Source organism: Ostrea edulis, chromosome 10, assembly GCF_947568905.1.
Source record: "Ostrea edulis chromosome 10, xbOstEdul1.1, whole genome shotgun sequence".
NCBI lineage: Eukaryota > Metazoa > Mollusca > Bivalvia > Ostreida > Ostreidae > Ostrea > Ostrea edulis.
The window spans coordinates 44,526,601-44,552,890 of record NC_079173.1 but is presented as its reverse complement, the minus strand read 5'-3'; the positions used below and the strand labels follow the sequence as shown (position 1 = coordinate 44,552,890).

Below are 26,290 nucleotides of genomic sequence, written 5' to 3'. Positions count from 1 at the left end.
TAGAATTGGAATTTTTTTTTTATTATTTACAATGACATGTACATTTACAAACACACAGATAAACAAAGTCTAAATAAAGTTCCTTGAATATGAAATACCAATTGATGAGATGCATGAGGATGCTTGCATGTTTATTCAGCAATATGTACCTTCCTGATTCCCGAGAACAAAAATTCTAACATGTTTCTTAATTATCATGATTACAGTTAATGCTTAAAGTTGAAAGCCAATTGTGGCCCCATACCAACACCAGGGATCATATTCACCATCACTGATCTCAAAATTAAGTTGATATCCAGTGTCACGGAGGTCAATAATCACAGACCGAGGGATGGTAACCTGTGGCGTGTCCAGGGGTCCGTGTTTGCCCAACTATTGTAATGAACAGTGATCAATCTCATAACTCCTATAAACAATACAAAATAGATAGTTGGGCAAACACGGACCCCTGGACACACCAGAGGCGGGATCAGGTGCCTAGGAGGAGTAAGCATCCCCTGTTGACCGGTCACACCCGCCGTGAGCCCTATATCCTGATCAGGTAAACGGAGTTATCCGCAGTCAAAATCAGTGTGCCAAGAACACAATTATACAATCAAACGATCATTAACAAGACCGAAATATTTCCATTGAGAAAGGTGAAGATAACGAACAGTTATCTCTCTCATAACTCCTATAAGGAATACAAAATAGGGAGTTGGGCAAACACGGACCCCTGGATATACCAGAGGTAGGATCAGGTGCCTATGAGAAGTAAGCATCCCCTGTCGATCGGTCACACCTGCCGTGAGCCCTGTATCCTGAACAGGTAAACACAGTTACCAGTGTAGAAACATATCAAAAATGAAGAAAAATAGAGAACTCAATTATGTGCAAATGTTGATACACGACAGACCGCTATCGATTATGATTGGTCACCAGAGTCAGGTGACATATAAAAGTGATAGTGTCCAGGCATCTCCTATCGGTATCTTAGTATCTTCTCATCTCCGTTTTCTTCACCAGCATTATCTTCCTTGCTGGGCTCCTAGGAATTTCAATGAGAGCTGTCACCATCCCCATGTTCAGATCCCACATTGGCTTCCTCTGGTTTTTGGTCATCACTAATCTCATCTGAAGAATCTGGATATTTAATGGTTTCATTTGTCTTTGAAACCTTGATGATATTTCGTCTGTTTCCGAATTTTCAAATATTTCGCTTGTCTCTGGTACATGTAAGCGAGACTCCTCATTTCTTCATCTACTCATGCTGAGGAAATGTAATCAATGTCCACCATCACTAGATGAGACAAGAGGTCCATGGGCTTAAAGAATCGCTCTTCTGATACATTGTAGAACAGGCAAAAATTCTCACTAACCAAGATTCATCAATTAACAAAGTTTGATGATGTTAAGTCAAATAGTACCTGAAAATTTAAATATAACTGTCCAAAAGTACGTCACGGTGACCTACTTTTGGTCGACACACTGAAGACTCAAGATGCATCAACTGACAAGTCAAATATCATTCAAATATAGCCGTCAAATTCCAAGAGAAGGCCACAGTGACCTACTTTTTGGTCGACACACTCCAAAGACTCAAGATGCATCAACTGACAAAGTTTGATAATTGAAGTCAAATAGTATCTGAAATATTCAGATATAAACGTCAAATTCCAAAAGCAGGTCACAGTGATCTACTTGGTCAACACACTGAAGACTTAAGACCTATCAACTGACAAAGTTTGATGATTGTAAGTCAAATAGTATCTGAAATATTCAAATATAGCCATCAAAATCCAAAAATAGGTCACAGTGACCTACTTTTTAGTCAACACACTCTGAAGACTCAACATGCATCAACTGACAAAGTTTGATAATTGTAAGTCAAATAGTATCTGAAATATTAAAATATAGCTGATAAATTTCAAAAGTAGGTCACAGTGTCCTACTTTTTGGTCAACAAACTATGAGGACTCAAGATGCATCAACTGACAAAGTTTTGATGATCCTAGCTTTCATAATGTCCAAAATATGCATCTAAAATTGAAAATGTGAAATTTGAATGTTTGCAAAATTCAAAAAGTAGGTCACTGTGACCTACTTTTTTTATAAATATATTTCCAGGCCTCTAGACGCATCAACTTAAAAGGTTTGATGATTCTAAATCTCTCGGTATCTGAAATAACAACCTAAAATGTATTCATAAATGATTAGCCATAAAATTCAGAAAGTAGGTCATGGTGATATACTTTTCACATGACGCAGTTCAAGGTCCCATGATTCATCAACTGACAACTTTTGATGATCATAGGCTCAAAAGTGCTCAAGATATGCATCAAAATCCATTTAATAATAATTACCTGCGAAATTCAAAAAGTAGGTCACCATGACCTACTTTTGAGACAACATGATATTAGGTCCTAAGATGCATCAACTGACAAAATTTGATGATCCTAGTCCTTATACTAAGCAAAATATCAAAGTTTTAACAAAACAAAATTGAAGGTCAACTTTGAAGTGACCTTGAGACCACACCCTTTGCCCCAGATGATGCCTTGAACAATCAGGGTGTTACATAATTTATAGTTTTATGATCTCATCAATATCATCACTATTTACATCAATATAACATACTTCTATCTTCTATCAATGAATAATTGTCCTTGTCAATATCATCACTATTTACATCAGTAACACGGGCAACTGTCCTCTATCAGTGAATGATTTCCTCATCAATATCATCATACTTTACATCAATAACACATACAGCTATCAGTCAATTATTTCCTCGTCAATATCATCATACTTTACATCAATAACACATACAGCTATCAGTCAATGATTTCCTCATCAATATCTTCATACTTTACATCAATAACACATACAACTGTCCTCTATCAGTCAATTATTTCCTCGTCAATATCATCATACTTTACATCAATAACACATACAACTGTCCTCTATCAGTCAATGATTTCCTCGTCAATATCTTCATACTTTACATCAATAACACATACAGCTGTCTTAACATCAATATCGGTACCACCATAATCAGTTGTCGTCTATCACTGAGATAGATAAATCATGATAAATCACCGGAGTCTCTCCTCAGTGATCCCTACAGCTGTATATATCATAAATAACTGCCGATGATAAGTGATGTTATTTCCTTGTCGATATCATCAAACGTCTCCTCCATGGCCTGAAGTTCATGAAGCACGTCTTGACTTTGGCTGCTTTCACTTGAGGTGAAATGGATGCTTGGGACACGACGGGCCTCTTCCACTACAAACAAAACATGCAATGCTTAGACCGGGCCTCTTCCACTACAAACAAAACATGCAATGGTTAGACCGGTCCTCTTCCACTACAAACAAAACATACAATGCTTAGACCGGGCCTCTTCCACTACAAACAAAACATACAATGCTTAGACCGGGCCTCTTCCACTACAAACAAAACAGGCAATGCTTAGACCGGGCCTCTTCCACTACAAACAAAACATACAATGCTTAGACCGGGCCTCTTCCACTACATACAAAACAGGCAATGCTTAGACCGGGCCTCTTCCACTACAAACAAAACAGGCAATGCTTAGACCGGGCCTCTTCCACTACAAACAAAACATGCAATGCTTAGACCGGGTCTCTTCCACTACATACAAAACAGGCAATGCTTAGACCGGGCCTCTTCCACTACAAACCAAACCTACAATGCTTAGACCGGGCCTCTTCCACTACAAATAAAACACACAATGCTTAGACCTCTAGTCAAGTGCTCTACCATCTCAGCTAACTGGCCACCAGTGTTCAAACCCGTCTGATTGCTACATTCCTCCCTTCTTAAATGTCTTCATCCTTGAAGACATTAACCCAGGATCTTAATCCCCCGGCAGACATTTTCACCTGTCAGTTCCAGGGGCTGGTCTACGAGTAATGCTATCTACACCATCAAACAACACCATAGACAGAACACAAGTTTTGGACCTAGCACCATTACCTTTGGGTGTAGATGTATGGAAATGAGGTAAAGGTGAAGATATGGTTTGTGTCTAGGAATCCTGGTTCAAACGGCACTAAAATGTAACGGGAACAAGAATTTGATGAAAATCCTGGTCACGGCCCAAAATGTAACAGGAATGGGAAAAAATGCAATGGACCAGACCAGGATTCGAACCCAGGCCCCTTGAATTTCTCTAGCTAGGTGCTTAACCAACTGAGCTAACTGGCCACCGGAAAATGATCCTGTCTGACTGCTACGTATGTAAAACAACAAACTTGAATCTGCACTATGTCAGAAAGCTTTCATGTAAATATTAGCTCTTCTGGCCCAGTTTCTTGAGAAGATTTTTAAACGACCCCACCCTATTTTTGTGATTATCTCCCCTTTAATGGGGGCATGGCCCTTCATTTGAACAAACTTGAAAGCCCTTCACCCAAGGATGCATTTGGCCAAGTTTGGTTATAATTGGCCCAGTGGTTCTGGAGAAGTCGAAAATGTAAAAAGTTTGCACACAGACGGACAGACGATGGACAACAGGCGATCAGAAAAGCTCACTTGATCTTTTAGCTCAGGTGAGCTAACAAGACTATTATATTTAGACATGCTGGATCCCTTCCTTTATAGACAAGACTGTTATATTTAAAGATGATGGACCCCTACCTCTATAGACAAGACTGCTATATTTAGACAAGATGGAACCTTACCTCCATAGCCAAGACTGTTATATTTAGACATGCTGGACCCCTACCTCTATAGACAAGACTGTTATATTTAGACATGCTGGACCCCTACCTCTATAGACAAGACTGTTATATTTAGACATGCTGGACCCCTACCTCTATAGACAAGACTGCTATATTTAGACATGATGGACCCCTATCTCTATAGACAAGACTGCTATATTTAGACATGATGGATCCCTACCTCTATAGACAAGACTGCTATATTTAGACATGATGGACCCCTATCTCTATAGACAAGACTGCTATATTTAGACATGATGGACCCCTATCTCTATAGACAAGACTGCTATATTTAGACATGATGGATCCCTACCTCTATAGACAAGACTGCTATATTTAGACATGATGGACCCCTACCTCTATAGACAAGACTGCTATATTTAGACATGATGGACCCCTATCTCTATAGACAAGACTGCTATATTTAGACATGATGGACCCCTACCTCTATAGACAAGACTGCTATATTTAGACATGATGGACCCCTATCTCTATAGACAAGACTGCTATATTTAGACATGCTGGACCCCTTCATCTTTAGACAAGACTGCTATATTTAGACATGATGGATCCCTACCTCTATAGACAAGACTGCTATATTTAGACACACTGGACCCCTTCATCTATAGACAAGACTGCTATATTGAAATGCAATGGAGAACTTTAACTATCAAAAACTTTACATACTGGAATTTTCTCGTTTAATGTAAGATCCTTCACTCCAATGTAAAATAGTGGGGGAGGATGGGGGTGGGGGATAATGCTGAGAATGAAGTCTCAGACAGGTTTTAATTTATTCTTGTAAACTAATAACTGTGTAATACAATATAAGACTTGTGACTTTGTCAGAAGTTGTTTTGTGAAATTGTGAAATGGGCCCCTGTATCCTAGCATGCTGTATCCACTATAGGCAGATTAAAGCTGTATTGATATGATGACAATCGCCTCATAATCAAAACTGGCCAACCAAATAAATTTACTTGAGCATTCTAACAATTAATGTATTAGTGACCTGTTTCTTTCTTTAAGTTTATCACTTTAGATCCAGACCCTATCGAAAATCATGTTACGTATCCACTTATGACAATCTTCTGTGATTTAAACCTCAAGATGTTTTCCTCTTTGACTTTGTATATAAACAAATGTGTGCAGTTATGTTTTCATCTACAAGTTGTTTTACGTCACATTTGCAAAGTTTTCACTCAACATGGAGCTTTCAACTTTTCTGGCTCAGTAGTTCTTGAGAAAAACATTTTCAAAATTTTTCCCTTTCTACTCGCATGTAAACTTTAATTCCCATTGCATCCCCACCCAATCCCCTGAACCATGATTTGCACAGACTTGAATCAAGTCTATGTCAGGAAGCTTTCATGTAAATGTAAACTTTTCTGGCCCAGTTCTTCTTGAGAAGATTTTTAAAGGTTTTTCTTACATACATGTATCTGCATGTTAAACTTTGATCCATTTTGGTCCCATCCTACCCCCGAGAGTCATGATTTTAACAAACTTTAATCTGTACTATGTCAGGAAGCTGTCATTTAAATTTGAATTATTCTGGCTCTGTGGTTCTTGAGAAGATTTTAAAAAGATTTTCCCAATATATTTGCATGTAAAACTTTGATCCCTTATTGTGGCCCCGCCTCACCTCTGGGGGCCGTGAGTTTTACAAACAAGAAGCTGCACTATGTCAGGAAGCTTTCATGTAAATTTCCACTTTTCTGGTCCGGTGATTAGTGTGAAGCTTTTTAAATGACCCCACCTTATTTTTGCATTTTCGTGACTACCTCCCTTTTGAAGGAGGCAAGGTCCTTTATTTGAACAAACTTAAATCTCCATTATCCCAAGGATAACGTGTACTAAGTTTGATTAAAATTGACCCAATGGTTATTGAGGAAATAAAAATATGAAAAGTTTACGGAGAGATGGATGGACAGAAGGGACAGACTATATTACAGACAAAAGCTTGAGCTGATCGAAAGATAAAAACACTGATTTTGCTTGGTAAATAAGCAGTGTACCCTACATAACATAAAACACTGATTTCATGTGGTTAACAAGCACTGAATTTACCCTACATAATATAAAACACTGGTTTCACCTGGTAAATGAGCACAGCAGAATTCCTCAGCGGTGTGAGCCTCCATCAGTCCTTCAGAGAGACTCGGGGGTGTAGAATCCTCGTAAAACTTGATATGTATCCCCAGTGAAGTCTGTGTTCCTTCCATCTCTGTGAATGATCGACATCAAAAAAATAGGCAATGGATTGCAGTGTACAATAACCTAGAAGGCATCAATACAGGGACTATCATAATTCTGGTAATAGAAACCTTTGTAAGAAACCTACACATGGAATGTTATTTAGGTCACACAGGAAATGTTAGTTAGGTCACACATGAAACGTTATTTAGGTCACATAGGAAATGTTATTTAGGTCACACAGGAAATGTTATTTAGGTCAAACAGTGAATGATATTTAGGTCACACATGAAATGTTATTTAGGTTAAGCTATTTAGGTCACACATGAAATGATATTTACAAATGTAAGTCAGACATGAAGTGTTATTTAGGTCACATATGAAGTGTTATTTAGGTCACTCATGAAACGTTATTTAGGTCGAACAGTGAATGCTATTTAGGTCACTCATGTAATGCTATTTAGGTCACATAGGAAGTGATTTTTAAGTCACACATGACATGTTATTTACAAATGTAAATCGGACTTGAAATGTTTAGATCACACATGAAATATTATATAAGTGGACCCCCAAGTCAAAACTTTTAAGCAACTACATTTAAAACAATTAGCCCATATCCATTTTCCTTACCTAAGTTAATGTGATTTAAATCTGAATAGCGTTTACAAAGATATTTTAATGCGCATTACTTTACTTCGAAAATTAGAATTTACATCACGATTTAATGTAAAGCAAATTTACTTCGCATTAGCTCCACGTGAATGCAAAAAAGAAGTTAATGTGGTCTAAATGTAGACGCATGCGTAATGGCAAAGGATGAGGTGAAACAGCCATTAGAGTTGGCCCCCTTTTCCGTAGACAATTAAAAGCAATACTACCGTACAAAAATTAAGATTTTATACATTAAGAGACCACAGACGATGGTTTCTATAGTTTTTAATAGTTCCCTTTGTTTTTCAGCGCGAGGAATATCGAAATATCAATTGATTTTTAAACCCCATAACAAGCAGTTTTCGCCATATAATACTCCTTCATGAATAATGATAAACAAAGTGGGTATACGGTAGAAACTCAAACGCCGAAAGTCCCGGATAACGATTTTGCATGATTTCTCTCTTAATAGTCGATAGAATGACATCAAACTTATTGTGATAACTGTTTGTGACCTATTAAACAAGAATCATATAACTTTTTCTGGGAATTCTGTAAAGAAGATACTGAACCAGAGTTTTCGGATACCAAAAAACGGTAAATCTAGTACGTTTTATAAATGCCGAAACCCGAACATGGTCACCGATCTTTTGATCTACCGGAAGTCTGCGGTTTAGCATTATAGACAATATTGAATCAGACTGAGTTCTAGATATCTAAGGTAACTTACATAAATTGCAATTGCATATATGGTGCATTTATATGCGCATTTTATTGTATCACGCTACATATTATTTGCAATTATATACATGTGTAGTACACACACTTTTTTGCAATATTTCAATCCACTTTGATATATATACACTACATGTATAAATAGTGTGCTTCTTTTTAAACTTTGGTTGTTGAAGCATATTTGTTATTGAATTAATTGAATACTTTTATAATTCAATTAGTATTTTGATGGCTACTAATGCATACGAAGTGTGATTTAAAGTAATCATTTGTACATGTAATTTATAGAAGAGGAACGACAAATTTTAATATTATCATTCCATCGTCAAGATGATTAACGACTGTACTATCATATTTCCCTTTTTTTTTTAATCAAAATGACAAAATATTGTTAAAGCACACTTTTGGGGTTACATTATTTACTTTAGGGAGTATAATTTCTTTACTTTCGGAGTTTAGATTTTTATTCAAAATAACATGAATGGGTGAATGGGGAACCTTTGCATTGCCAGAGCTGGGCAACAGAATCAATGGTTAATGCTGTAATCATGACTAATTACCAACAGACATCTTCAATTGTCGTTTTACATGAACGCATACGCTGTTTAGGTACGAATTTACCAAACTAAGGGGACCTACTTGTTCCGATTTGAACATTATCACGATTACAAAATACAGCAGTTTTTATTATTCTGTGTTGTGGAAAAAATGATAGAAACATAAAATGTAGTCTTAATCAATATTTTTTGCATGAATAGGATTACTTAAAACCCAGTATTTACAAAGGGGCTGTGGAAATCGGTCAGTGTCTTCGACCGTGTTTGGGTTCCAACATTTATAAAACGTACTAGATTTACCGCTTTTTGGCAGGTGAAAACTTTGGTTTGGTACTACTTTTGTAGAAGAATTCTCAGAAAAAGTTTATGTTTTTTATGTACCTTAAGGTTACAAACAGTAACCTCTGCAAATTATATGTTATTCACTATGATGCAGCATTAAGAGAGAAATCTCGAAAAAATCGCTATCCGGGACTTTCGGCTTTCCGCCGTACTACATTTACTGCTTACCAACAAAGTGGGCGGGTCTTAACAAATAATTGTTAGAATCTTGATATTTTTTTTTATCAAATGGAAGTTTATGCATGTTTTTTTCTAAATATACATATATGCTGCATGTGATCAGTATTTTAATGCATGTTATATATTCATCATGGTGATGAAAGGTGATGATATTGCTAATACGTGTACCTAAACACCTTATCAAAAAGCACAATCGGTCAGAAATGCCATCGCTGAAAAAAAAAAATGAAATTAGAAATTGAGTACAAATTAAATCTTATTTTCATTCAATTGGTTATTTTCAACTAAATACGGAAACTATGTTAGAACTGTTAACCGTCAACATACGTTTCATTCAAACCCTGTATCATATTGTGATGTACTAAACATATGTCACAATTTATTAGTGCTCACAAAAAATAAATTAATAAAAAATAAAGACACATCGGATTCCTCTTTTTTTCTCAGGCTCAAATTTGCCTTGAAGCAAAATGTATTATGAATATCTAATATTTTTATGAAAATACCTTGATTATCCATTTTTATATTTAAATAGCCCGTGCTGTGAAAATACATGTACATGTTTATGTAATATACGCGTAAGTCTTTATGTTTCGGTTAATCATAATTACAGGTAGAGTAATAAACCAAAAGCTTTACCTGCATGTAATGTGTAAAATTTTGAAAAGGAAAGTAAAATCATATTAGTGCATTCCACTTTGCATGTAATGTAAAGAAAGAAACTATATAATTATTTGATTTGAAAATTAAATTCAGAAACGTCAACTTAATTCTGATAACGAAATCTAAACATGTATATAACTAAATACAATTGATCAAAATTTAGTGTATTGTCATTGGTGAATAAATTTCATTTATCTCATACATGTGGCGTATATCGAAAGTAAGATAAAGCATTAGCTTTATCACACGCCTGTTTGATAAAGCACTTCCGGTCCGAACTACTTTTGACACGTACTGTCCCCGCTTGGATGACATACTTTCTGTGTTAACACATGAAATAAAGAGTATAACTTGCTATTCTGTATTTACTTAGAATTTCTTTTATAGCAAAATTAAAATGATATCCCCCCCCCCCCCGGACATATAATGTAAGTTACCGACCATAAAAATATCAACTCGATCAATAACTACTCAAAAATTACGACCAGAAAACAAAAAGAGTGTCCACACTTTTATCATCGACAAGGAATCAACCGCCTACTAGACAAGCCTAATCGAAAGTATCTCGACATGCTGCGGTACCAAGTATTCACAAGTAGTCTCTTTTCTCTGGACTCTGGAGGCATATTGAATGTGATAAATTATCTCAACAGCTTTACTTACTAGGCCTAAAGTGCCTCAGGATTTCCTCTTGCCCTCAGATCCAAAGAAACCACGTAAATAAAACCCAAATGCACAAACACTTCTACTTTCCATTGTAAACTGTTGAACATTCTAATAACGCTGCATTAAAATATTACTTTCATTGATTGTTGTTACACATGTTTATTTCAAAAAGACGCAGACATTAAACTTTTATCAGAAGGACAGGCCTACGTCAAAAAATGAATACTCAGTCAATAGTTGTTATTTTGTTGGAATGGCAAAACCATTATTAATTATAAACTATAATCCCTTCTAAATTATTTCTGATAACGATATCTAAACGTGTATATAACTAAATACAATTTATAAAAATTAAGTGTATTGGTGAATAAATTTCATATACATGCATACCGTATGTATGGAATACACGATGCTGAAGGCGTGTTTACATTCCTAAAACGGCGGACAATACATCCGAATCACACGGTTATCGTCTTTTGTATATAGCGAGCCCCTCCAGGTAGGCCATCGAGTTCAAACATGTTTCCATAATGAAGAGGCTTGTAGTGAAAATTTTGCTATCTTTTTTTATATAAATATCAACGATATGGGCTACGTTTATCGCCATACGAAATTTAAAAGTTTATGTTGTTTGACATGTTTCATACCGATTGTTAAGCCGTTCTTGGCACACTGATTTTAACTGCGGATAACTCCGTTTACCTGATCAGGATATAGGGCTCACGGCGGGTGTGACCGGTCGGCGGGGGATGCTTGCTCCTCCTGGGCACCTGGTCCCACCTCTGGTTGTCTAGGGTTCGTGTTTGCCCGACTGTCTATTTTGTGTTGCTTATAGGAGTTATGAGATTGATCACTGTTCGTTGTCTTCACCTTGCATACAACCATAGCCTAAATTATTTTATTGTACCTATAATGTCGTCCATATATTTCCAGATCTGTAAAAGTATGGGTGGGGCAAAATTCCTATGGGAAGTTTAGCTAATGAGGAAACCCCAAGCTTAAATTGAGAGTTATATACCATTAGTGGCGAATTTATGCGCCGTGTAACATTCAAATCATGAAAGTGCAAATGTTAATGAAAGGTGAAGATAACAAACAGTGATCAATCTCATAACTCCTATAAGCAATACAAAGTAGATAGTTGTGCAACACGAACCCTGGACACACCAGAGGTGGGATCAGGTGCCTATAGGAGGAGTAAGCGGTCACACCCGCTGTGAGCCCTATATCCTGATCAGGTAAACGGAGTTATCCGTAATCAAAATCAGTGTACCAAGAAGGCCTAACAATCGGTATGAAACAACAGGGTTCGAAATTAACTCATGTCCGTAAGTCCGAGACTAGTAAAAAACGTGTCGGACTAGTGAACTCTCTATAGCACTAGTCCGTACGGACTAGTGAAATTCCGGAAATCAATCTTGAATTGGTAAAGATTTATAGCAATATTTGTCTGAGTCTCTTAGATGTTTGAACTTATGGTTGATTACCTGCATGGTCAAGTGTTTGCATGACTACGACAGTCTGATCTTCCAAACACATGGAGTGCGTTCGAGACCGCCGTTCTCCGAACGTGCACAAATTGTCAAATTCCTGCCGATTCCGAACACCGAGTACACATCACGAGGACGTGTTCTGGGTGCAAAAATTGCAAGTAGTGTGGTCTGAGAACATGCACGTTTATGCGCACATGTTCTCGTCATTCGCGACTCTAACACAGTAGTTCATAACACTATAGCTCATGACTTGGTCAATCGAGTGAATTTTATTGACTTTATTGATAAAATTTCGAACTCCTGTGACTCTAAGATCTGAGCACCAAAACAACAGGAACGTCGATCTCGAACGCACTTATGGACGTTTATAAAAGGATTAACTTGGAAGTTAATATTGTATGCTTCTGAAGATTTTGAATGCGAAATAAAATATGGTGGTCTCTTTTTCTTCTGTAGGTGTCAGAAATTGAATTGTTTGCAACTGTGATGTGTTTGGTTTGATTAAAATGAAGATCATTTTATGATATACTGGACGGACTAGTGAAATGATTTGCGGACTAGTGAACATCAATAGTGACTAGTCCGTACGGACTAGTGCTTGAAAAGTTAATTTCGAACCCTGGAAACATGTCAAACAATATTTGACCCATTGATAGGATGAATCATGTTAATTTTAACATGAAACAAGAAATCTTATTTTTATAGATATATTAGGGTCCATTTCATATGCACTGTACATGTAACTATTTCACTTCATCCTTTGGGTCACATGCATCATACCCGTGGTCAGCTATAGATATTAATGTTATTTTTGAGCAAAAAACAAATCCATTATGATATTAGTGAGGTCTAATCCAAATGATAACAAGAGATGTTTGTAAAACACATATGCCCCCCATGGTGTAAAATTGAAAAAGGGTTATCCACACACATTTAATTTATAGTAGTATCATCAATTCAAAATATTGAGCAGACAATATCTTCCTATGTCAAGAGTGGATTGACCATGTGACCTAAAAATCAATAAGGGTAATCTATTCCTTATGCTGTACCAGTGTACCAAGTTTGGTGTCAATGAAGCAAATAATTCTTAAAATATAGGAGACAATATATTACTATGTCCAATTCAACTATTGACCTTTGACCTCAAAATCAATATGGGTTATCTTCTCCTGAAGATGTACCAGTGTACTAAGTGTGATGTCTGTCAAGCAAAAGGGTTATCAAAATATTAAGTGGACAGTATATTACTATGTCCAGTTTGACCCTTGACCTTTGACCATGTGACCTCAAAATCAATAGGGGTCATCTTCTCCTGCAGATGTACCAGTGTACCAAGTCTGATCTGTGTCAAGCAAAGGGTTCTCAAGATATTGAACGGACAGTATATTCCTATGTCCTAGATCTCGGATGTAATACAATGGTATCCATTAGTGAATTTGATGCATTGTTGTGACAACATTGCTAACCATCATATTACATCTGAGATTTTTGTCAAGTGCGCGAGATATTCGAGGAATTTTGATTGGCCCAGGGTGAAGACAAGGAGAGCTCATAGCGAAGAGAAGGAAAACTCATCCTGTAGAGAAATTTCTCTGTAAGCATCAGGTGTTGAAAATAATCTGAATGATTGATGAATTAATTACCATCCTGCAGTTGGAATATCTTGCTGGAGTTATTGTGCAGCTCCTGCAGTATGTGGTCAAATTCAATAGGACTTTCTTCTGGTAACACTGAAAAAAATATAACGGCAATAGACTGTGAGATTGATGATACTGAAACATCAATGGGTCTAACAAGACTGTACCATATCAATCAATCAGTATTTATTGTAGTCTAAAATACTGTACCATATCAATCAATCAGTATTTATTGTAGTCTAAAATACTGTACCATATCAATCAATCAGTATTTATTGTAGTCTAATCAATCAATCAGTATTTATTGTAGTCTAATCAATCAATCAGTATTTATTGTAGTCTAATCAATCAATCAGTATTTATTGTAGTCTAATCAATCAATCAGTATTTATTGTAGTCTAATCAATCAATCAGTATTTATTGTAGTCTAATCAATCAATCAGTATTTATTGTAGTCTAATCAATCAATCAGTATTTATTGTAGTCTAATCAATCAATCAGTATTTATTGTAGTCTAATCAATCAATCAGTATTTATTGTAGTCTAATCAATCAATCAGTATTTATTGTAGTCTAATCAATCAATCAGTATTTATTGTAGTCTAATCAATCAATCAGTATTTATTGTAGTCTAATCAATCAATCAGTATTTATTGTAGTCTAATCAATCAATCAGTATTTATTGTAGTCTAATCAATCAATCAATCAGTATTTATTGTAGTCTAATCAATCAATCAGTATTTATTGTAGTCTAATCAATCAATCAGTATTTATTGTAGTCTAATCAATCAATCAGTATTTATTGTAGTCTAATCAATCAATCAGTATTTATTGTAGTCTAAAATACATGTATCTCCCTCTCGGTTTACTTACCTTGTATGACAGTGAGAGCAAATTGACAGAAAAATATACCCTGTGCACCCTTTGCCTGTCACTAGAGTTCACCTATAAATGTTGCTAGAGTTCACCTATAATGTCATAAGTTCATCTATGTCACTAGAGTTCATCTATAAATGTTGCTAGAGTTCACCTATAATGTCATAAGTTCATCTATGTCACTAGAGTTCATCTATAAATGTCACTAGAGTTCACCTATAAATGTTGCTAGAGTTCATCTATAAATGTTGCTAGAGTTCATCTATAAATGTCACTAGAGTTCACCTATAATGTCATAAGTTCATCTATGTCACTAGAGTTCATCTATAAATGTTGCTAGAATTCACCTATAATGTCATAAGTTCATCTATGTCACTAGACTTCATCTATAAATGTTGCTAGAATTCACCTATAATGTCATAAGTTCATCTATGTCACTAGAGTTCATCTATAAATGTTGCTAGAGTTCATCTATAAATGTTGCTAGAGTTCATCTATAAATGTTGCTAGAGTTACCTATAAATGTTGCTAGAGTTCACCTATAAATGTCACTAGAGTTCACCTATAAATGTCACTATAGAGTTCACCTATAATGTCATAAGTTCATCTATGTCACTAGAGTTCATCTATAAATTTTGCTAGAGTTCATCTATAAATGTTGCTAGAGTTCATATACACGGATGTATATTTAATTGCTGTTATAAAATTTAGAAATTCATGTCAAAATTAAGGATTATCTCCCTCATGCATAGCTCTTATCCTTGGACGAATTTGGCTCCACTTGTTTAGCACGCTGTTTTTGGCTATATTTAGATCTAAAACTTCAGAGTTATTTCGGATTTCAAAGATTTCTGTTGAGCATCACTGAAGAGACATTATTTGTCGAAATGCGCATCTGGTGCATCAAAATTGGTACCGTATAAGTTTTACATTATGACCCCTGGGTCGAGGCCTCTGCTGGTGGACTGTTAGTCCCCGAGGGTCTCTACAGCCCAGTAGCTAAGTACTTCGTTACTAGCTTGAAAATACGGATGTATATTTAATTGCTGTTATAAAATTTAGAAATTCATTTCAAAATTAAGGATTATCTCCCTCATGCATAGCTCTTATCCTTGGACGAATTTGGCTCCACTTGTTTGGCACGCTGTTTTTGGCTATATTTAGATCTAAAACTTCATAGTTATTTCGGATTTCAAACATTTCTGTTGAGCATCACTGAAGAGACATTATTTGTCGAAATGCGCATCTGGTGCATCAAAATTGGTACCGTATAAGTTTTACATTATGACCCCTGGGTCAAGGCCTCTGCTGGTGGACTGTTAGTCCCCGTGGGTCTCTACAGCCCAGTAGCTAAGTACTTCATTACTAGCTTGAAAATACGGATGTATATTTAATTGCTGTTATAAAATTTAGAAATTCATGTCAAAATTAAGGATTATCTCCCTCATGCATAGCTCTTATCCTTGGACGAATTTGGCTCCACTTGTTTAGCACGCTGTTTTTGGCTATATTTAGATCTAAAACTTCATAGTTATTTCGGATTTCAAAGATTTCGGTTGAGCATCACTGAAGGGACATTATTTGTCGAAATGCGCATCTGTTGCATCAAAATTGGTACCGTATAAGTTTTACATACAAACTAATGGTCTTTGCTACTGCCATTCAATCTTTCAGACTGCCGCGGTGGCCAAGAGGTTAGAGCATTCGACCCGCATGCGGAAGGCCGAGGTTCGAATCCTGGTCATGAAAGACCTAAGTCATTAAAAGAGGTAGTGACAGTTCCATCGCCAAACGCTCGGCATCAGGTGTGAATGTTACGGGTCCTCGGAGATGACCTTAAAAACGGATGCCCCGTGTCACAGTAGGTGTGGCACGCTAAAGAACCCTTACTGCACAATGGCCGTAAGTGCTGAGCACAGGCCTAAATTTGAAGCCGTTCACCGGTCTTGGTGACATCTCCATATGAGTGAAAAATTCTCGAGGGAGACGTTAAGCAAAATACAATCAATCTTTCAGTACCTGCGTTAACTTACCGTCTGAGGAGTCACATTTGTCCTCGTCTGTTCTCCACCTTGTGTCATCATCTGTCTCTTTAAACTGGTTCCCAGTCTGGTCCGACATAACGTTGCCCCCTGTCTGGTCCGACGATTTAAACTGGTTCCCTGTCTGCTCCGATTTAAACTTGTCCTTAATTTTATCAGATTTTTGGGATTTCTTCTTCATGGGAGCAATCCCACTCCCAGCTTTTATACATCTGATCACACTCTGGTAGTTTTGACCCTTTATGTAGAGTTCATATGGATAAATGTTCCTAGAATAGAAATAAAGCAAGTCTACTTCTCCCTGATTGATACTGTAACAACAGCGTGGCCAGTTTCCATTACTGTAGATTACCACGGGGATCTGGGTTAGAACAGGACCTAAGTACCCTTTCTTATTGCAAGAGGTGACTAAATGGGGCGGTCCTTCAGATGAGACCACATCCCTATGGGATCCGGGTTAGAATAGGTCCTCAGCACCCCCTTGCTTGTCGTAAGAGGCGACTAAATGGGGTGGTCCTTCGGATGAGACCGCAAAAATCAAGGTCATGAGTCACAGCAGATGTGGCACGATAAATATCCCTCCCTGCTCAATGGCCATAAGCGCCGAGCATAGGCCTAAATTTTGCACCCCTTCACCGGCAATGGTGATGTCTCCATATGAGTGAAATATTCTCGGAAGGGACCTAAAATAATATTCTATTAATCAATCAGATGAGACCAGTAAGCACCGAGCATAGACCTAAATTTTGCAGTCCTTTAACTCCAAACGAGTGAAAATTTTTTGAGTGGGACGTTAAACAACATACAACCAACCATTATCGAAGACGCAGTTCTGTCAGATACAAATAAAATTAAACACTATTATAGCGAAGTGCTGGGACGAACACTCTGATTCATTATAATTCTCATTCGCTATATCCAATAACTTCATAATATGTTTCAAACTACAGGAAATAAATAAAAATTACTTCACTGTAAGTGTGAATTCATATTACATGTGGTAGTTATAACTGTGTTTTACTGTAAGTGTGAATTCATTATACGTGTGTTTGTTATAACTGTGTTTCACTGTAAGTGTGAATTCATTATAAGTGTGTTTGGTATAAGCATGTTTTACTGTAAGTGTGAATCCATTATAAGTGTGTTCACTGTAACCATGTTTTACTGTAAGTGTGAATCCATTATAAGTGTGTTTCTTATAACTGTGTTTTACTGTAAGTGTGAATTCATTATAAGTGTGTTTGATGTAACATTGTTTTACTGTAAGTGTGAATTCATTATAAGTGTGTTTGTTATAACTGTGTTTTACTGTAAGTGTGAATCCATTATAAGTGTGTTTCTTATAACTGTGTTTTACTGTAAGTGTGAATCCATTATAACTGTGTTTTACTGTAAGTGTGAATCCATTATAAGTGTGTTTGTTATAACCGTGTTTTACTGTAAGTGTGAATTCATTATAAGTGTGTTTGGTATAAGCATGTTTTACTGTAAGTGTGAATCCATTATAAGTGTGTGCACTGTAACCATGTTTTACTGTAAGTGTGAATCCATTATAAGTGTGTTTGTTATAACTGTGTTTTACTGTAAGTTTGAGTTCATTATAAGTGTGTTTCTTATAACTGTGTTTTACTGTAAGTGTGAATTCATTATAAGTGTGTTTGATGTAACATTGTTTTACTGTAAGTGTGAATTCATTATAAGTGTGTTTGTTATAACCATGTTTTACTGTAAGTGTGAATTCATTATAAGTGTGTTTGTTATAACTGTGTTTTACTGTAAGTGAGAATTCATTATAAGTGTGTTTGGTATAAGAATGTTTTACTGTAAGTGTGAATTCATTATAAGTGTGTTTCTTATAACTGTGTTTTACTGTAAGTGTGAATCCATTATAAGTGTGTTTCTTATAACTGTGTTTTACTGTAAGTGTGAATTCATTATAACTGTGTTTGTTATAACTGTGTTTTACTGTAAGTGTGAATTCATTATAAGTGTGTTTGTTATAACTGTGTTTTACTGTAAGTGTGAATTCATTATAACTGTGTTTGTTGTAACTGTGTTTTACTGTAAGTGTGAATTCATTATAACTGTGTTTTACTGTAAGTGTGAATCCATTATAAGTGTGTTTGATGTAACATTGTTTTACTGTAAGTGTGAATCCATTATAAGTGTGTTCACTGTAACCGTGTTTTACTGTAAGTGTAAATTCATTATAAGTGTGTTTGGTATAAGAATGTTTTACTGTAAGTGTGAATTCATTATAACTGTGTTTGTTATAACTGTGTCTTACTGTAAGTGTGAATCCATTATAAGTGTGTTTGTTATAACTGTGTTTTACTGTAAGTTTGAGTTCATTATAAGTGTGTTTGTTATAACTGTGTTTTACTGTAAGTGTGAATTCATTATAAGTGTGTTTGTTATAACTGTGTTTTACTGTAAGTGTGAATTCATTATAAGTGTGTTTGTTATAACTGTGTCTTACTGTAAGTGTGAATCCATTATAAGTGTGTTTGTTATAACTGTGTTTTACTGTAAGTTTGAGTTCATTATAAGTGTGTTTGTTATAACTGTGTTTTACTGTAAGTGTGAATTCATTATAAGTGTGTTTGTTATAACTGTGTTTTACTGTAAGTGTGAATTCATTATAAGTGTGTTTGTTATAACTGTGTTTTACTGTAAGTTTGAGTTCATTATAAGTGTGTTTGTTATAACTGTGTTTTACTGTAAGTGTGAATTCATTATAAGTGTGTTTGTTATAACTGTGTTTTACTGTAAGTGTGAATTCATTATAAGTCTGTTTCTTATAACTGTGTTTTACTGTAAGTGTGAATCCATTGTTTCTTATAACTGTGTTTTACTGTAAGTGTGAATCCATTATAAGTGTGTTTGTTATAACTGTGTTTTACTGTAAGTTTGAGTTCATTATAAGTGTGTTTGTTATAACTGTGTTTTACTGTAAGTGTGAATTCATTATAACTGTGTTTGGTATAACTGTGTTTTACTGTAAGTGTGAATCCATTATAAGTGTGTTTGATGTAACATTGTTTTACTGTAAGTGTGAATCCATTATAAGTGTGTTTTACTGTAAGTGTGAATTCATTATAACTGTGTTTTACTGTAAGTGTGAATCCATTATAACTGTGTTTTACTGTAAGTGTGAATCCATTATAACTGTGTTTTACTGTAAGTGTGAATTCATTATAAGTGTGTTTGTTATAACCGTGTTTTACTGTAAGTGTGAATTCATTATAAGTGTGTTTCTTATAACTGTGTTTTACTGTAAGTGTGAATTCATTATAAGTGTGTTTGTTATAACTGTGTTTTACTGTAAGTGTGAATTCATTATAAGTGTGTTTGTTATAACTGTGTTTTACTGTAAGTGTGAATCCATTATAAGTGTATTTGTTATAACTGTGTTTTACTGTAAGTGTGAATTCATTATAACTGTGTTTTACTGTAAGTGTGAATTCATTATAAGTGTGTTTGTTATAACTGTGTCTTACTGTAAGTGTGAATTCATTATAAGTGTGTTTGTTATAACTGTGTTTTACTGTAAGTGTGAATCCATTATAAGTGTGTTTTACTGTAAGTGTGAATTCATTATAAGTGTGTTTGGTATAAGAATGTTTTACTGTAAGTGTGAATTCATTATAAGTGTGTTTGTTATAACTGTGTTTTACTGTAAGTGTGAATTCATTATAAGTGTGTTTGTTATAACTGTGTTTTACTGTAAGTGTGAATTCATTATAAGTGTGTTTGATGTAACATTGTTTTACTGTAAGTGTGAATCCATTATAACTGTGTTTTACTGTAAGTGTGAATTCATTATAAGTGTGTTTGTTATAACTGTGTCTTACTGTAAGTGTGAATTCATTATAAGTGTGTTTGTTATAACTGTGTTTTACTGTAAGTGTGAATTCATTATAAGTGTGTTTGGTATAAGCATGTTTTACTGTAAGTGTGAATCCATTATAAGTGTGTGCACTGTAACCATGTTTTACTGTAAGTGTGAATTCATTATAACTGTGTTTGTTATAACTGTGTTTTACTGTAAGTGTGAATCCATTATAAGTGTATTTGTTATAACTGTGTTTTACTGTAAGTGTGAATTCATTATAACTGTGTTTTACTGTAAGTGTGAATTCATTATAAGTGTGTTTGTTATAACTGTGTCTTACTGTAAGTGTGAATTCATTATAAGTGTGTTTGTTATAACTGTGTTTTACTGTAAGTGTGAATCCATTATAAGTGTGTTTTACTGTAAGTGTGAATTCATTATAAGTGTGTTTGTTATAACTGTGTTTTACTGTAAGTGTGAATTCATTATAAGTGTGTTTGATGTAACATTGTTTTACTGTAAGTAAGAATTCATTATAAGTGTGTTTGTTATAACTGTGTCTTACTGTAAGTGTGAATCCATTATAAGTGTGTTTGTTATAACTGTGTTTTACTGTAAGTGTGAGTTCATTATAAGTGTGTTTGTTGTAACTGTGTTTTACTGTAAGTGTGAATCGATTATAAGTGTGTTTGTTATAACTGTGTTTTACTGTAAGTGTGAATCCATTATAAGTGTGTTTGTTATAACTGTGTTTTACTGTAAGTGTGAGTTCATTATAAGTGTGTTTGTTGTAACTGTGTTTTACTGTAAGTGTGAATTCATTATAAGTGTGTTTGTTATAACTGTGTTTTACTGTAAGTTTGAGTTCATTATAAGTGTGTTTGTTATAACTGTGTTTTACTGTAAGTGTGAATTCATTATAAGTGTGTTTGTTATAACCGTGTTTTACTGTAAGTGTGAATTCATTATAAGTGTGTTTGGTATAACTGTGTTTTACTGTAAGTGTGAATTCATTATAAGTGTGTTTGTTATAACTGTGTTTTACTGTAAGTGTGAATTCATTATAAGTGTGTTTGTTATAACTGTGTTTTACTGTAAGTGTGAATTCATTATAAGTGTGTTTGGTATAAGAATGTTTTACTGTAAGTGTGAATTCATTATAAGTGTGTTTGTTATAACTGTGTTTTACTGTAAGTGTGAATTCATTATAAGTGTGTTTTACTGTAAGTGTGAATTCATTATAAGTGTGTTTGATGTAACATTGTTTTACTGTAAGTGTGAATTCATTATAAGTGTGTTTATTATAACTGTGTTTTACTGTAAGTGTGAATTCATTATAAGTGTGTTTGGTATAAGAATGTTTTACTGTAAGTGTGAATTCATTATAAGTGTGTTTGTTATAACTGTGTTTTACTGTAAGTGTAAATTCATTATAAGTGTGTTTGGTATAAGAATGTTTTACTTTAAGTGTAAATTCATTACAAGTGTGTTTGTTATAACTGTGTTTTACTGTAAGTGTAAATTCATTATAAGTGTGTTTGGTATAAGAATGTTTTACTGTAAGTGTGAATTCATTATAAGTGTGTTTGTTATAACTGTGTTTTATTGTAAGTGTGAATCCATTATAAGTGTGTTCACTGTAACCATGTTTTACTGTAAGTGTGAATTCATTATAAGTGTGTTTGGTATAAGAATGTTTTACTGTAAGTGTGAATTCATTACAAGTGTGTTTGTTATAACTGTGTTTTACTGTAAGTGTGAATTCATTATAAGTGTGTTTGGTATAAGAATGTTTTACTGTAAGTGTGAATTCATTATAAGTGTGTTTGTTATAACTGTGTTTTACTGTAAGTTTGAGTTCATTATAAGTGTGTTTGGTATAAGAATGTTTTACTGTAAGTGTGAATCCATTATAAGTGTGTTCACTGTAACCATGTTTTACTGTAAGTGTGAATTCATTATAAGTGTGTTTGATGTAACATTGTTTTACTGTAAGTGTGAATTCATTATAAGTGTGTTTGTTATAACCGTGTTTTACTGTAAGTGTGAATCCATCATAAGTGTGTTTGGTATAAGAATGTTTTACTGTAAGTGTGAATCCATTAAAAGTGTGTTTGTTATAACTGTGTTTTACTGTAAGTGTGAATTCATTATAAGTGTGTTTGTTATAACTGTGTTTTACTGTAAGTGTGAATCCATTATAAGTGTATTTGTTATAACTGTGTTTTACTGTAAGTGTGAATCCATTATAACTGTGTTTTACTGTAAGTGTGAATTCATTATAAGTGTGTTTGTTATAACTGTGTTTTACTGTAAGTGTAAATTCATTATAAGTGTGTTTGGTATAAGAATGTTTTACTGTAAGTGTGAATCCATTAAAAGTGTGTTTGTTATAACTGTGTTTTACTAGTTTGCTTCTGTATTCACAGGTGAACACCTGCTATTGTAAATCACTCAAGAGAAGACCTAGATTTGATGCTATGGTTTAGCCCTGTGGTCACTCTAGAGATTGATTGATTGTATATTGTTTAACGTCCCTCTTGAGAATATTTCGCTCATATGGAGACGTCACCACTGCTAGTGAAGGGATGCAAATCTCGTCCTATGCTTGGTGCTTATGGCCTTTGAGCATGGAAGGATCTTTATCGTGCCACACCTGCTGTGACACCGGTTTATGCGGTCTCATCCAAAGGACCACCCCATTTTGTCCTCTTCTACGACAAGCAAGGTGTACTGAGGACCTATTCTAACCCAGATTCCCATGAAAGACGTAGATTTGAGGCAATGGTTTGGCCCTGTGGTCATTCTAGAGGTGACGTAGATTTGATGGAATAGTTTGGCCCTGTGGTCATTCTACAGAACACCAAGATTTGATGCAATAGTTTGGCCCTGTGGTCAGTATAGAGGTGACCTATATATCTGCATGATGGTTTGGCCCTGTGGTCAGTATAAAGAGATGACCTATAAATTTGATGCAATGGTTTGGCCCTGTTGTCACTCTATAGAATGGTTTGTCGTCCCTCATTGAAGACTTACCTCCAGTACAGTAGTTTTGCCCTATGTCCACACTGACCCCGGGCGACAGAATCCGTCACTTCGCTATATACAGATGACCACTGCATTCTCTCACAAACCTACAATGTTTAATCACATTTAATCCATGCAGCAGAAATTTGCAGTTATCTCAGCTTTAGAAATGAAAATGAATTATCCCAAGATTTTTCAATGTCCAAGAGCTAAAGAGCATTTTTGAAACATCATACACTGTATTTTCACATGATGGCATGAATATTGAATATTGAAGCCACGGTAATTTGTAGTTCAGAGATCATGTGACTTCCACTTCCATGTAACCTTGTCATAACCTCCTTTGTAACCTTGTCATAACCTCCTTTGTAACCTTGTCATAACCTCCTCTGTAACCTTGTCATAACCTCCTCTGTAACCTTGTCATAACCTCCTCTCTAACCTTGTCATAACCTCCTCTGTAACCTTGTCATAACCTCCTCTGTAACCTTGTCATAACCTCCTCTGTAACCTTGCCATAACCTCCTCTCTAACCTTGTCATAACCTCCTCTCTAACCTTGACATAAACTCCTCTCTAACCTTGACATAACCTCCTCTCTAACCTTGTCATAACCTCTTCTCTAACCTTGTCATAACCTCCTCTGTAACCTTGTCATAACCTCTGTAACCTTGTCATAACCTCCTCTGTAACCTTGCCATAACCTCCTCTGTAACCTTGCCATAACCTCCTCTCTAACCTTGCCATAACCTCCTCTCTAACCTTGTCATAACCTCCTCTCTAACCTTGTCATAACCTCCTCTCTAACCTTGACATAACCTCCTCTCTAACCTTGTCATAACCTCCTCTCTCGTGTACAGCCAGGAAAAGTTGAAATAGACGCACAGGCTTGCTGTTCCAAATAACCATTCTCTGAACTTCCAGGCCATTCCTCAATATAAACCTCTGAAGGTCATGATTGAATGCTTTCTCATTCTTTCTATACTGCTGAAATAGCAAACAGAACAGATGAATGCAGCATAGTTAACTGTCAATCATCTACATCTATTACAATGAATGCAGGGTAGCTATGTCAATGGTCAATATCTTACAATGAATGCAGAGTAGTTATGTCAATGGTTAATATCTATTACAATGAATGCAGAGTAGCTATGTCAATGGTCAATATCTTACAATGAATACAGAGTAGCTATGTCAATGGTCAATATCTTACAATGAATACAGAGTAGCTATGTCAATGGTCAATATCTTACAATGAATACAGAGTAGCTATGTCAATGGTCAATATCTTACAATGAATACAGAGTAGCTATGTCAATGGTCAATATCTTACAATGAATACAGAGTAGCTATGGCAATGGTCAATATCTTACAATGAATGCAGAGTAGATATGGCAATGGTCAATATCTTACAATGAATGCAGAGTAGCTATGTCAATATCTTACAATGAATGCAGAGTAGCTATGTCAATATCTTACAATGAATGCAGAGTAGCTATGTCAATGGTCCACTTTGCTACACTCATGGGACATGACTACTACCCCCCCCCCCCCCCCCCCCCTTGTGCAAATGATGCCATATTTGTAATTTAAAACCAAAAATAGGGTCCTGCGCTATAAAGATTAAAAATTAGCAAATATTGATGTTTAAAATTTGAGCATTGAAGTAAGAAATCTCATCATAAATTCGAAGAAAGTGTGTCTAACTTATCAAAGGCTTTAAAAATACCCATGCATATTTACCATTGGAAGTGTTATCAAGAAATTAAAACTGCGTTTGGATTTTAAAAAAAAAAAATCAAAAGGGAATTCCATTTTTGTTAATTTATTTCAATTTTGATACTATACACATTGTTATTTTTCTATGTAATTTGTTATTTGTTATCAATTACAAGATCAATCAACGTTTACCCTATATCATTGATAATTAAACTCCTTACTGGTGTTTTCATTCTGATGTGTTGACCAGACTTCAGGAATTACCTTACCTGGGTTTAACATTTACTAGAGCCAGTGTACAGATTTGGGGACATCCAATCACCTATGTTATTGCCCCCGTTATACTGGTTTTGGTTACATTCAATTAAATTTCATTCAGAGAATAGTAATGAGGGGAGGAACACACTCCTTCCCATCCCTTCCTCTAGCTATTAAATTTCATTAAGATTTTATGATTGTCATTGGTCTTTGAGAATGAGCTGAATATAGTACATTAGAAAATTTAATACCTGTATATTAATGGTAAACCTCTCCTCTGTGCTGTGGTTCAGCAATGAACTGCTCATTTTCAGGTCCTCAAACTTTAAAACACTTTCTAAAATTGGAATAAAATTTGAATGTGAATCAATTTCATGTCACTACATTATGTTTATGATTATCATTGGTCTTTGAGATGCTCACCTGAATGAGCTGAATATACTACATTAGATTGATTGATTGATTCAATATTGTTTAACGTACGTCCCTCTCGAGAATATTTCACTCATATGGAGACGTCACCATTGCCGGTGAAAGGCTGCAAAATTTAGGCCTATGCTCGGCACTTATGGCCTTTGAGCAGGGAGGGATCTTTATCGTGCCACACCTTCTGTGACGCGGGACCTCGGTTTTTGCAGTCTCATCAAAAGGACCACCCCATTTAGTCGCTTTCTACGACAAGCAA

General features: G+C 35.2%; 1 protein-coding gene across 1 annotated transcript in view; it reads right to left on the bottom strand.

Moving 5' to 3' along the window:
• Window positions 1–26,290, bottom strand: part of LOC125666199 (uncharacterized) — a 58,683-nt gene continuing 32,393 nt past the window's right edge. Inside the window, exons 8-14 of the mRNA XM_056151463.1 lie at window positions 25,857–25,942; window positions 24,460–24,615; window positions 23,639–23,736; window positions 16,759–17,036; window positions 13,857–13,943; window positions 6,826–6,954; window positions 1–3,267 (exon numbers count right to left, since the gene is read on the bottom strand). Coding sequence (XP_056007438.1) covers window positions 3,116–3,267; window positions 6,826–6,954; window positions 13,857–13,943; window positions 16,759–17,036; window positions 23,639–23,736; window positions 24,460–24,615; window positions 25,857–25,942 — 986 coding nt within the window. The 3' untranslated portion in view covers window positions 1–3,115. The remainder of the gene's footprint in view (window positions 3,268–6,825; window positions 6,955–13,856; window positions 13,944–16,758; window positions 17,037–23,638; window positions 23,737–24,459; window positions 24,616–25,856; window positions 25,943–26,290) is intronic.